The sequence below is a fragment of the Scyliorhinus canicula genome, chromosome 2 (assembly GCF_902713615.1).
Source record: "Scyliorhinus canicula chromosome 2, sScyCan1.1, whole genome shotgun sequence".
NCBI classification, from domain to species: domain Eukaryota; kingdom Metazoa; phylum Chordata; class Chondrichthyes; order Carcharhiniformes; family Scyliorhinidae; genus Scyliorhinus; species Scyliorhinus canicula.
Window position 1 is genome coordinate 51598317 of NC_052147.1, and position 13308 is coordinate 51611624.

Below are 13308 nucleotides of genomic sequence, written 5' to 3' on the forward strand. Positions count from 1 at the left end.
ATAGGGTGTTGGTGAGACCACATCTGAAGTATTGTGTCCAGTTTTGGTTTACTTATTTGACGAAGGATTTGGTGGCATTGGCGTCAGTTCGGAGGTTCACCAGATTGATTCCGGGGATGAAAGGGTTGACGTATGAGGAGAGGTTGAACAGTTTAGACTTACACCCGCTGCAGCTTAGAAGAATAAGAGGGAATCTGATTGAGGTATATAAAATACTAAGAGAGATTGATAAAGTAAACATAGACCAAATGTTCCCTCTTGTGGGGCAATCTGGAACGAGAGGTCACAGATATAGGTTGAGAGGCAATAGATTTAAAACTGATATGAGAAGAAGCTACTTCTCACAGAGGGTGGTGAATTTGTGGAACCCGCTGACCCATAGTTGGGTCTGAATCATTAAATGATTTCAAGAAGAAGATAGACATTTTATGATTTAAAAAGTGGGTTAAAGGGATGTGGGGAACAGGCAAGGAGGTGGATTTGAGACCAGGAATAGATCAACCATGATCTGCTTGATTGGCAGAGCAGGCTCGTCGGGCTGAATTGCCTACTTCTGCTCCTAATGTCTATGTACTATGTCATTGCCTGACACTTGTGTGACATGAATGTTACTTGCCACTTTTCAGCCCAAACCTGCATATTGTCCAGGTCTTGTTGCATTTGGACACGGACTGCTTCATTATCTGAGGAGTCACAAATGGTGCAATCACCAATGAACATCCCCCACTTCTGACCTTATGATGAAAGGATTGTCATTGATGAAGCAGCTGAAGATGGTTGGGCTAGGACACTACCCTGAGGCACTCCTGCAGTGATGATCTGGAACTGAGATGACTGACCGCCAACAACCACAACTATTGCGTTTTGTGCCAGGTAAAACTCGAACCAGCAGATTCCCTCCTGATTTCCATTGATGCCAGTTTTGCTAGGGATCCTTGATGCAATACTCAGTCAAATGTGTCCTTGATGGTCAGGCCAGTCAATCTCACCGCCCCTCTGAAGTTCAGCTCTTTTGTCCATGTTTAAACCAAGGCTGTAATGAGGTCAGGAGCTGAGTGGCCCTGGAGGAATCAAACTGAGTGTCAGTGAGTAGGTTATAATCAAGCAGGTGCTGATTGATACCACTGTTGATTACCTCTTCCATCACTTATAATAATAATATTTTATTGTCACAACTAGTCATACATTAATATTGCAATGAAGTTATTGTGTAAAGTCCATAGTCGCCACATTCCAGCGCCTGTTCGGGAACACAGAGGGAGAATTCAGAATGTCCAAATTACCTTACAGCATGTCTTTCTGAACTTGTGGGAGGAAACCAGAGCACTCGGAGGAAACCCACGCAGACACGGGGAGAACGTGCAGACTCCGCACAGTCAGTGACCCAAGCCGGGAATTGAACCTGGGACCCTGTCGCTGTGAAGCCACGGTGCTAACCACTGTGCTACCATGCTTCCCACGATGATGATTGAGAGTAGACTGATAGGGCAGTAATTGACTGGATTGGATTTGTCCTGCATTTTATGGACAAGACATAGCTGGGCAATTTTCCACATTGCTGTGTAGATGCCAGTGTTGTAGCTGTACTGAAACAGCTTAACTAGGAGCACGGCAAGTTCTAGAGCATAAGTCTCCTGCCCTATTGCCGGAATAATGTCATAGCCCATAACCTTTAATGTATCCAGTGCCTTCAGCTGTGCCTTGATATCGAATTGGCTGAAGATTGACATCTGTGATGCTGGAGACTTCTGGAGGAGACCGAGATGGATCAGATATTTGTGGAGCCTCATCCTCCAGAGACTTGTTTAATTGTCCACCACCATTCATGGCATGACTGCCATATGCAGTTTTAAAGAAACTCCTTCTTTCTGCAGGCCAATAAAAGTGTCAATCATGCAGACCATTTAAAGTATAAATAGAAACAAAAAGATATTGAAGGAGGCTTGCACCGTATCCCGGCCCAAACACTGCTCTTGCGTACTCATTTATTTCCACACATGTCCCTCCATCAGAGCAGCCAATCTCTCATGTTTGGGTCTCAAGTGGTTGAGTCCCCAAGACAACATGGAGCTCATTCATGATGGTGATGGCCTCCTACTGCCTCAGGAAAATCCGCCGGATGTCCAGACCACTGCCTGGCCACCATTAGACAAATACTGTGCCCTAAAGAGTAAACATTCCTGCCCACTGATGATCGACGTGACTTTCCTCCCTCCTCCAAGGGGCATTGTCCAAAGATGTCTCTGACGCCTCTGGTGCCAAGTGTCCTTCATCCTGTGCCAGGTCAGGGGTGGCACAACTGGCTTGCAACTGAACCAGCCCCGTGCTCTTAAGGGCACTCCTGAAAATCAGAAAACCTAGGAATGGGATCCGGAATCCTGCAAGCAGGACCTGCCCACCATTTGAAAAACAGGAGGCCTCTCCCAGGTGGACAGGGCAAAAAAAAGTCAAGCCTGTTAGCTCTGAGTTCTGTTTCCCTCTTTCCAGAGATGCTGCTCAGCCAGCTCACTGAGTGTTTGCAGCATTATGATTTCGGGATTGGCAGCACCCGCTGCATCTTTCGCTCCAAATCTAAACCAACCCATTGTTGATTCAGAGTGGACCCATGTTGCCCATAAAGTGCCCAAGGACCAGACCTGGAACCACCGCCCTCCCCAGCGTGGGGGGTGGCCTGCGCATGCGCGGTCACGCGCACCCCCCGGCCGTTGTGCTGGCGCGCGCTTCGCGGGGAGGCGGGGACGCACGGGCGGGGACGGGCACGGGCAGTGGGGACGGGCACGGGCAGCTCTTGCTGGTGACGGGGAGAAGCCGCAGCAGAAGCGGCAGCAGCAGAGATGAGCGAGTCCAGCCGGCGGGGCAATGATCACAGAAATTACACCGGCTGCAAGCGGCCACGGAACGGGGGCAACAAAGTGACGGTGGTCCTCGGTGCCCAGTGGGGGGATGAGGGCAAGGGGAAGGTGGTCGACCTCCTGGCTACCGATGCTGACATTGTGTGCAGGTGTCAGGTAAGGAAGGACAGGTGTCAGTCAGTCAGACAAGGGGACAGGTCCCAATGCAACAGGTCAACTCGCGGGTGTGTAACTCAGTGAAAACCAGGCTGTGGGGTCGCAACACAGACGCTGGGACAGAACCTATTCACCGAACTTTTTTATTTGAAAAAAGTTTACAAGCAGTTTCTATTTTCTTCCGGTATTTCAGATAGTTTGCAGTTTGTGCTTATAGCCGCGATGGTTGGTTGGTTGGTTGGTTTGGGGGGGGGGGGGGGGATCTTGTCTGATTTTTATCCTGACTGGCATTGACACCAGTCTGCCTCGAGAGTAGGTCAGTTATCCAGACCGTGGAATGAAATGCCACTTTTAAAAAAATCATAACTAAAAATAGACCTGTATTTTGTTTAGTTAAAAACCAGCCTCTAATTCAAGCAAGGTCGACCATCCTCTGACGCAGTTGTAACTGATAGTTAAGGCAGGAGTTTTAGCAGTTCTGTCAGCCAGCACATGATGCACTGGAATAAACATCAGGCTGAGTCAAGCATAATTTTGTTTTTAAATGTTGAGAAAATTAAATTTTGATATATGGATATGGACTTGGTGAAGTTGTAACTAAAGTGTATTTCACTAAGATGAATGAACATTTTGTTTATTCCAAGTGTGGAGTCATTGAAAGATACAGTCGGGTTGAAGGAGATAATTTAGCCCAAATTAATTCACCCATACAGAAAAGAATTTCGTCACCCCGTCTATCTCTTAAACGATTGCAAGAATGTTATCCTACCCAGAAACGGATGTCAGGTTTTTCACATTGCTTGGAAAATTTCCTGAAGTCAGCCCTCAATTATCCTTTTGTCTATTTGAACATGATTCCTCTTTCCATTGGAATGGATTTTTGTCAACACAAAGCCTTAGCTGCTGCGAACAGATGGTATCACCATCTGTACTTCACTGTGAACAGAAATCACTAGTTCTTAGTGCAAGTTTGGATTTTTTTTGTCAAATATTGATGCGGGTGTGTCAGCGAGCATGAGCTGATAAATCCTGAAATGCCTTCAACATTTACAAAATCATCTTTTCCTTGTTTCAATAAAGGAAGCATTACTTTAAATGGAAATGTTTTGACTAAAAATATTTAGCATTTTATGTTTTGTTCAAATTGTTGCCTGTAGAGAATCCTTAACTTAAAATCTATGTTTGCAGGGTTGAACTCAATGGAGATGAGCAGCAAGTACTTTCAGAAAGTGCACTTGTATGAACAGTGGAGCTCAATATCAGTTAATCTATTCATTAGTGGAACAACCAACACTCAATCTGTCCCTTTGTTCATGGGTCTGGCATGAGAACTACCATTTGAAAATGCCCGAATGGACATGCAGCTAAAAACTATACCAATCTCTCTTTCTCGGGTTCCTGCCTCTAACTTCAATGCAGAACAGTCTAAAGTTGTATTCGTGAGAGCCTTTATTCCTTGGCCTGATTGTGAATATCTTCATATTTTCATATATTACTTGGGCTAAGTGTGATGTGTCTAATAGATCATGGAAAAGTGAACCTCCAGGTTAGAGAGCTCTGTCCTGCATTTTATTAACAGAATAATTCAAAAAGAAGCAATGATGAAAGTAGAAATTTCCAACCACATAGAACATACAGTGCAGACGGAGGCCATTCGGCCCATCGAGCCTGCACCGACCCATTCAAGCCCTCACTTCCACGCTATCTCCGTAACCCAGTAACCCCTCCTAACCTCTTTGGACACTAAGTGCAATTTAGCATGGCCAGTCCACCTAACTTGCACATCTTTGGACTGTGGGAGGAAACCAGAGCAGCCGAAGGAAACCCACACAGACAGGGGGAGAATGTGAAGACTCCGCACAGACGGTGACCCAGCGGGGAATCAAACCTGAGACCCTGGTGCTGTGAAGCCACAGTGCTAGTCGCTGTGCTACCATGCTGCCCAATAGATTGGAGCCACCATAGATTTAGATTTATTGTCACGTGTCCTGAGGTACAGTGAAAAGTATTGTTCTGCATACAGTCCAGGCAGATCGTTCCATACATGAAAAACATAGGGCATACAATAAATACACAATGTAGACACATAGACATCGGGTGGGCATACGGAGTGTAGTTCTACTCAGTAGAGAAGATGCATGGAGAGATCAGTTCAGCCCTTAAGAGAACCAGAACCATTCAGGAGTCTGGTAACAGCGGGGAAGAAGCCGAAGTTGAATCTTTTAGCGAGTGATCTCAGACTTTTGTATCTTCTGCTCGATGGAAGAGGTTGGAAGAGAGAGTAACCCAGGTGGGAGGGATCTTTGATTATGCTGCCCGCTTTCCCAAGGCAGCAGGAGGTGTAGACAGAGTCAATGGATGGGAGGCGGGTTCACATGATGGACTGGGCTGTGTTCATGACTCTAGTTTCTTATGGCCTTGGACCGAGAAGTTGCCATACCAAGCAGATAGGATGCTTTTTATGGTGCATCTGTAGAAACTGGTAAGAGTCAATGTGAACATGTCAAATTTCCTTACTTTCCTGAAGAAGTATAGGCAGTGTTGTGCTTTCTTCGTTGTAGCGTTGACATGGGTGGACCAGGACAGATTTTTGGTGATGTGCACACCTAGGAATTTGAAGCTGTCAACCATCTCCAACTTGGTACCATTGATGCAGACAGGGGTGTGTACAACACTTCGCTTCCTGAAGTCAATGATCAGCTCCTTAGTTTTTCTAACACTGAGGGAGAGATTGTTGTCATTACATCACTCCACTGGGTTCTCTATCTCCTTCATGTATTCTGACACATAGCAACCAGCTGCCTGTGACACCAGTTACAAGCTAATCAGCTTTCCTGAGAATCCAGCTTTCTGTGAATAAAGATTAGAGTCCAAAAAAGCAATCAGACACTAGACTAAGGAAAAGATTGGCAAGCAGTACACTTTAGGGATGTAGATTATCTAATTTCATCAAGAAAGTAAAATCTCAAAGCAATACAGTAATGGATGATCTTAAAGGGAAACCATAATCTCTGATCAAGGCAACTGGCCATATTCTTAACAAATAGCACACACACAAATGTAAAAAAGCATTTATTTTAAAAGTGAAGAATTAATTAGTTTTCCATGGAATGTTTTTCTACTTGTTTTTATTGGTCAACCAGCATTGTCTCTGGGAAAAGAGTATTTTTCAGCAAAAGTCAGATGTCATAGCCAACTGTATTTTCATTTGATTTCTGATCCCGGGTGGGGTCTCCGGTCCCCCAGCCGTGCGTTTCTCTGCACACTGTTCGCTTGCAGTGGGATCCTACCTTCCTGCCGCTTGTCAGTGGCATTTCCCATTGAAACCACCCCACGCACCACAAAACCCACTGGCGGGGATGCACTGCCAGCGAGAAAAGTGAATCCCGACGACCAGAGAATTCTGGCCCCTACCTGCAATGTCAGAACTTTAGCTTCAAATTCTTCTTGAACTTTACCTTAAATCTTCTATGTTGTTCAAAGCACTGTTTGCACTCTTTATAAAGTGGAAGATTAGCAGTTCATTAAACATGCAAAACAGTTCAACCTATTATTACATTTTTTTGATAATTATACGGCATTAGATCCTGAATAAGTGCCCCCATTAAATTTCTCTCTGAATAATTTCAGCATTATGGAAAGAACAGTCACAGGAAGATTTTGAGCTGGCAGAATTATTCAGAGCCCAAAATTGTGCGGATAAGCTTGACAATTGGTCCGTTTCAACATTTGGAGGTCTACCACTGTGCGGCTAAAGCACCTACCTAAAATTAAAAGCAAAATATTATCGATACTGGAAATCTGAAATAAAATCAGAAAATGTTGGAAAAACTCAGCAACCCTAGCAGCTTCTGTGGCGAGAGAAACCGAGTTAACATTTTGAGTCCGTGTGTGTGACTTCAAAAGAAGAGTCTGAGGATGAGTCACATAGACTCACAATGTTAACCCTGTTTCTCTCTCCACAGATGCTGCTAGACATCCTTTATTCAGCATTTTCTGTTTTTATAACTAAAATAGTTGTTGGATTGCTTTCATGTGCCATAATCTAGCTCATACCCTGACTGCAATTTTAAGGGACTCTTGTGATACATGTGCCCCACATGTGTACTGGCAACTCTTTGGCCTCTGGTCAGATGTCTTGATTGTCTCTACATGGAGTCTTCGCTGCTGGTGTGTCTTGTGTGCCTACCTTTGCACACGAGCATTGGGAGAGACCATATCCGGAGAGAGGCACAGAGAGAGGGAGCTTTAAACTTGAGAGTCTGAAGCAGATTGGGAATTTGGTGCAGAGTGGGAAGAGGTGCTCTTTGCTTTTTCTCCTTGCTGTGGAACTTTTAAATCTTCAGTGAGGGATCTTGACCTGCTGCAGCTGAGGCTACAAGGGAGAGAGCTGATTGGTAAGTAGCTGGTAAGGTTGGTAAGTTTTCACAACATTTATCACTTATCGATTGAAAATACGTTTCGTGGTTTATAATCTGAAAGGACTACTGGTTATAAAATGCTTTCAGACAGAGGTAATAAGGAGAGATATGAAAAAAAGTTACAAAACAAAATTAAAAACTAATTAAATAAAATAGAGATGGAGGGTTAAGTGATGTGTTGTTTGATGTGTGAGCTGGTGGAACCTTTGTAGTTCCTAGTCACCGCATCTGTAGTAAGTGTTGATTGCTCGAGGAACACCAGCTCAGATTTGATGAGCTGGATTCTGAGCTTCGGATGCTGCAACACATCAGGAAGGGGGAGAGGTACTTGGACACTGTTCCAGGAAGCAGTCACACCCCTTAGATTAACTAACTTAAATTTGGCCAGTGGTCAGGAATCAGGAGAGTGTGGCTGCAAGTGAGGCAGGTAGAGGGATCCAGGAGGTAGGATTGCAGGAGCCTCAGCCCTGGCCCATCGGTTGGATGGATTGGGGAGGGAGAGGAGGGGGGGAGAGAAAATGTAGTCCGAATAGGGGATAGTATAGTTGGGGACTTTGGCACGATTCTCTATGACCAGGATCGAGAATCCTGAAGGTTCTGTTGTCTGCCTGATGCTCGGGTTCGGGATATCTCATCTGGGCTGCAGTGGGAGGGTAAAGATCCAGTTGCCGTGATCCACGTAGGTACCAACGATATAGGTAGAACAAGGACAAAGATTCTGCTAAGAGTGTATGAACAGCAAGGAGCTAAATTAAAAAGCAGAACCCAAAAGGTAATAATCTCTGGATTACTACCAGAAGCTAATTGGCACAAGATCAATAAGATTAAGGAGGTAAATGCGTGGCTCAAAGATTGGTGTGGGCGAAATGGGTTTGAATTCATGGGACATTGGCACCAGTACTGGGGAAAAGGGGACCTGTTCCGATGGGACAGTCTTCATCTGAATCATGCTGGGACCAGAGTCTTGGCGAATCACATAACTGGGGCTGTAGATAGGGATTTAAACTAAATAGTGGGGGGAGGGGGTTCAGTTGTACGGGGAATTAGAAAATCAAAGTTAAAGGAAAAGGTAGAAGTGCAGGTTAATGACGAGGACTTTAAACTAGTTAAAGGGACCGAGGGCTCAGGAGAGGTTAGTAAAGTTTCCAGAACACGTAATAGACTATCGGGTACAGAAGGTGGCAGGAATCAAACTTCAGCTGGAGCAAAAAAGGGGGCTGTCATGCAGGACTAAGGATGTTGTATTTAAATGCACACAGTATATGAAACAAGGTGAATGAGCTGGTTGCGCACATTGACATTGGCCAGTACGATTTTGTGGGCATCACAGACGTGGCTGCAAGGGGATCAGGGCTGGGATCTGAATATCCAAGGATATGTGTCCTATCGAAAGGAGAGGCAAATGGGCAGAGGGGGAGGGGGTTGCATTGTTAGTAAGGATTGAAATTATATCGATAGCAAGAAGCAATATAGGGTCAGAAGGCGTAGAATCTGTGTGGGTAGAGTGAGGAATCGCAAAGGAACAAAGACCCTGATGGGAGTTATGTACAGGCCTCCTAGCAGTAGTTAGGGTGTGGCATAGAAATTAAATCAGAAGACAGAAAAGGCATATAAGAAAGGAAATATTGCAATAATCATGGGGGACACCAATATGCAGGTGGATTGGTAAAATCAGATTGGTAGCGGATCCCAAGAAAAGGAATTTGTGGAATGTCTATGAGATGGTTTTCTGGAGCAGCTTGTGGTAGAGCCCATGAGGGAGCAAGCAATTATGGATTTGGTGATGTGAATTAAGGCAGACCTGATTAGGGAACTTGGGTGAAGGAACCCTAAAGGGACAGTGATCACAATATGATAGAATTCATCCTGCAGTTTGAGAGGGAGAATCTGGAATCCGATGTAACGGTATTGCAATTGAATAAAGGTAACTACAAAGACATGAGGGAGTAGCTGGCCAGAGTTGATTGGAAGGGGAGCCTAGCAGGGCAGACAGTGGAACAGCAATGGCAGGAGGTTTTGGAGGTTATTCAGGAGGCACAATAGAAATTCATCCTAAGGAGGAGGAAACATACTAAGGGAAGGACAAGGCATCCATGCAAAAGAAAAAGCATAGAAGGTGGCGAGGATTGGTGGGAAGCCTTTAAAAACAAGCAGAGAACAACAAAAAAAGCAATAAGGGGGGAGAAGATGCAATATCAGTGTAAGCTAGCTAGTAATATAAAAGAAGATTGTAAAGATTTTTTTAAAGATATAAAAGGTAAGAGAGAGGCAATAGGTATTGGACCACTGGAAAATGAGGCTGGATAAGTAATAATCAGAAACAAAGAAATGGCAGGTGAACTGAAGAGTTACTTTGCATCAGTTTTCATGGTGGAAGATACTAGTGGGATACCAGAACTTCAGGAGTATCGGGGGCAGAGGTGAGTAGTGGCCATCACTAAGGAGAAGGTTCTGGGGAGACTGAAAGGTTTTAAGGTGGATAAGTCACCTGGACCAGATGGACTACACCCCAGGGTGCTAAACGAGATAGCTGGGGAGATTGTGGAGGTTTTGGTAGTGATCTGTCAGGAATCACTGGTGGCAGGTAGGGTCCCAGAGGACTGGAAAGTGGCTAATGTAACAGCCCTGTTAAAGGGAGGGAGGCAGAAGACAGGAAATTGTAGGCCCATTAGCCTGACTTCGGTTATTAGTAAGACTTTAGAGTCCATTATTAAAGATAAGATTGCGGAGTACCTGGAAGTGCAGGATAAAATAGGACTTTGTCAGCACGGCTTCGTCAAGGGGAGGTCATTTCTGACATATCTGTTAGAATTCTTTGAGAATGTAATAAGGATGTTAGACAAAGGAGAACCAGTGCTCGTGATCTATTTAAATTTCCAGAAGGCCTTTGACAAGGTGCCGCATAGGAGACTGTTAAATAAGTTAGCCCATGGTGTTAAGGGTAAGATATTGGCATTGATAGAGGATTGGCTGACTGGCAGAAGGCAGAGAGTGGGGATAAAGAGGTATTTTTTCAGGATGACAGCTGGTGACTAGTGGTGTGCCTCAGGGGGCATTGTTGGGACCACAACTTTTCACTATATACATTAATGAACTGGAAGAAGGAACTGAGGGCAATAAGTTTGCAGATGATAGAAAGATATGGAGAGGGACAGGTAGTATTGAGGAAGCAGGGGCTTCAGAAGTACTTGGACAGGCTAGGAGAGTAGTGGGCAAAGAAGTGGCAGATGGAATACAATGTGGAAAAGTGTGAGGTTATGCACTTTGGTAGGAAGAATGGAAAATGGGAAAAGGCTTAGGAAATCAGAAGTACAAAGCAACTTCAGAGTCCTAGTGCAAGGTTCTCTTCAGGTTAATGTGCATGTTCAGTCGGCAGCTAGGAAGGCAAATGCAATGTTAGCATTCATGCCAAGAGGGCTAGAATACAAGAGAAGGGATGTACTTCTGAGGCTGTATAAGGCTCTGGTCAGACCCCATTTGGAGTATTGTGAGCAGTTTTGGGCCCCATATCTAAGGAAGGATGTTCTGGCCTTGGAAAGGGTCCAGGGGAGGTTCACAAGAATGATCCTCGGAATGAAGAGCTTGTCATTTGAGGAGCGGTTGAGGACACTGGGTCTGTACTCGTTGGAGTTTAGAAGGATGAGGGGGGGTCTTATTGGAACTTACAGGATACTGAGAGGCCGAGATAGAGCGGACGTGGAGAGGATGTTTCCACTTGTAGGGAGAACTAGAACCCCAGGCCACAGCCTCAGACTGAAGGGACAAGCCTTAGAACTGAGATGAGGAGGATTTTTTTTCAGCCGGAGGATGGTGAATCTGTGGAACTCGTAGCCGCAGAAGGCTGTGGAAGCCAAATTATTGAGTGTCTTTAAGACAGAATTAAATAGGTTCTTGATTAATAAGGGGACTAGGGGTTATGGGGAGAAGGCGGGAGAATGGCGATCAGAAACCTATCAGCCATGATTGAATGATGGGCCGAATGGCTTAATTCTGCTCCTATGTCTTATGGTCTTTATCCCCCTCCCTCCTTGCCATTCCAGAAACGTCTCAGGCGGGGGTCCCAACACCCAATGGATTTCTTGATATCCGCTTGACAGGAAACCGGGCCCTGATCCCAGGTGTCAATCTCCGATGGTGTTACTTGCGCTTGACCTGCTGCCATATACGGTGACGGCAGGAACTATGGATGCCTGAGAGTCTGGGTCAGTCTGGAAAATTTAAAACAAATCGATGCATAACAAAGAAATCAATGGTCGCCTGATGGGCCATTGACGGGCAGGTCCAGACATGTTCTGCCAGTTTTTCTGTGAGTTGTGTATTTAGCGAAGTGTGAATTCATAGAATCATAGAATTTACAGTGCAGAAGGAGGCCATCCGGCCCATCAAGTCTGCGCCAGCTCTTGGAAAGAGCACCCTACTCAAGGTCAACACCTCCACCCTATCCCCATAACCCAGTAACCCCACCCAACACTAAGGGCAATTTTGGACACTAAGGGCAATTTATCATGGCCAATCCACCTAACCTGCACATCTTTGGACTGTGGGAGGAAACCGGAGCACCCGGAGGAAACCCACGCACACGGGGAGGATGTGCAGACTCTGCACAGACAGTGACCCAAGCCGGGAATTGAACCTGGGACCCTGGAGCTGTGAAGCAATTGTGCTATCCGCAATGCTACCGTGCTGCCCCATCAGTCTGCCTGAAGTTTGGACTGCAGTTTAATTTAAAGTGCTCAGTTCTTTGATTTAAGATACCCATTTTAATCAGTCTTAAAACTAGGCCCTTTCAGGTTACCACAAAGGACTGGGGAAGGAGGGATGGGACGGTGGGGGGGTGGGTGGGATGGGGCGGTGGGGGGGGGTGGGTGGGATGGGTGGGATGGGGCGGTGGGGGGGGTAGGAGGGATGGGACGGTGGGGGGGTGGGTGGGATGGGGCGGTGGGGGGGGGTGGGTGGGATGGGTGGGATGGGGCGGTGGGGGGGGTGGGTGGGATGGGGCGGTGGGGGGGTGGGTGGGATGGGGCGGTGGGGGGGTGGGTGGGATGGGGCGGTGGGGGGGTGGGTGGGATGGGGCGGTGGGGGGGTGGGTGGGATGAGCGGGGGAAGGAAGGATGGGGAGGGAGGGGATGAACAGACAGATAAAGCCTCATCCTATACGAATCGGGTGAGGTTGAGGGTCTCCCTGGTCCTCCGGGCATGCCTGCTCCTTGCTGCTGCCCCATCTTCTAGCATCTCCTGCTTCTTCCCGGTTTTGTCCTCTAGCACCTCCTGGTCTGGCTCTTCCTCCTCAGATGAGACCGCATGTCCCACCTCCCTTCTACAGAATGTCGCTCAAATACTGTGCCAGATTGTGGAGGACACAGCAGACCACCGCAAAGTAGGAGTCCCTCTTGGGGGTCTACTGCAGTGCAACCCAGGCATCAGAACCATATTTTGAGCAGTCTGATGCACCACTCAATGACAGTATGGGTGGCAACATGAACCTTGTTATAATCGGGTTTCCGCCTTGGTCTCTGGCCCCCACACTGGCGTCAATGAGGGCTGGTTTAGCTCAGTGGGCTAGACAGCTGGTTTGAGATGCAGAACAAGGCCAGCAGTACAGGTTCAATTCCCGGACCAGCTGAGAATTCTGAATTCCCCTCTGTATCCAAACAGGCGCCGGAATGTGGCGACTGGGGGCTTTTCACAGTAACTTCATTGCAGTGTTAATGTAAGCCTACTTGTGACAATAAAGATTATTTATTTATTTTATTAGCCAGGACTTCAGTGCGGATCACTTATCCCCCAAGAACCAACCTGTCATCCTGGGGTGGTCCTCGAAGATGCCGGAGATCTTTGTATTTCCCAGGGTGTAACTGTCATGCATGCTCCCTGAGAAG

At 46.4% G+C, this 13308-nt stretch overlaps 1 protein-coding gene across 1 annotated transcript in view; it reads left to right on the forward strand.

Moving 5' to 3' along the window:
• Nucleotides 1-2752: 2752 nt before the first annotated feature.
• The window catches only part of adss1 (adenylosuccinate synthase 1), an 80915-nt gene continuing 70359 nt past the window's right edge, over nucleotides 2753-13308 (forward strand). The window contains 1 exon segment of the mRNA XM_038778062.1: nucleotides 2753-3008. Coding sequence (XP_038633990.1) covers nucleotides 2835-3008 — 174 coding nt within the window. The 5' untranslated portion in view covers nucleotides 2753-2834.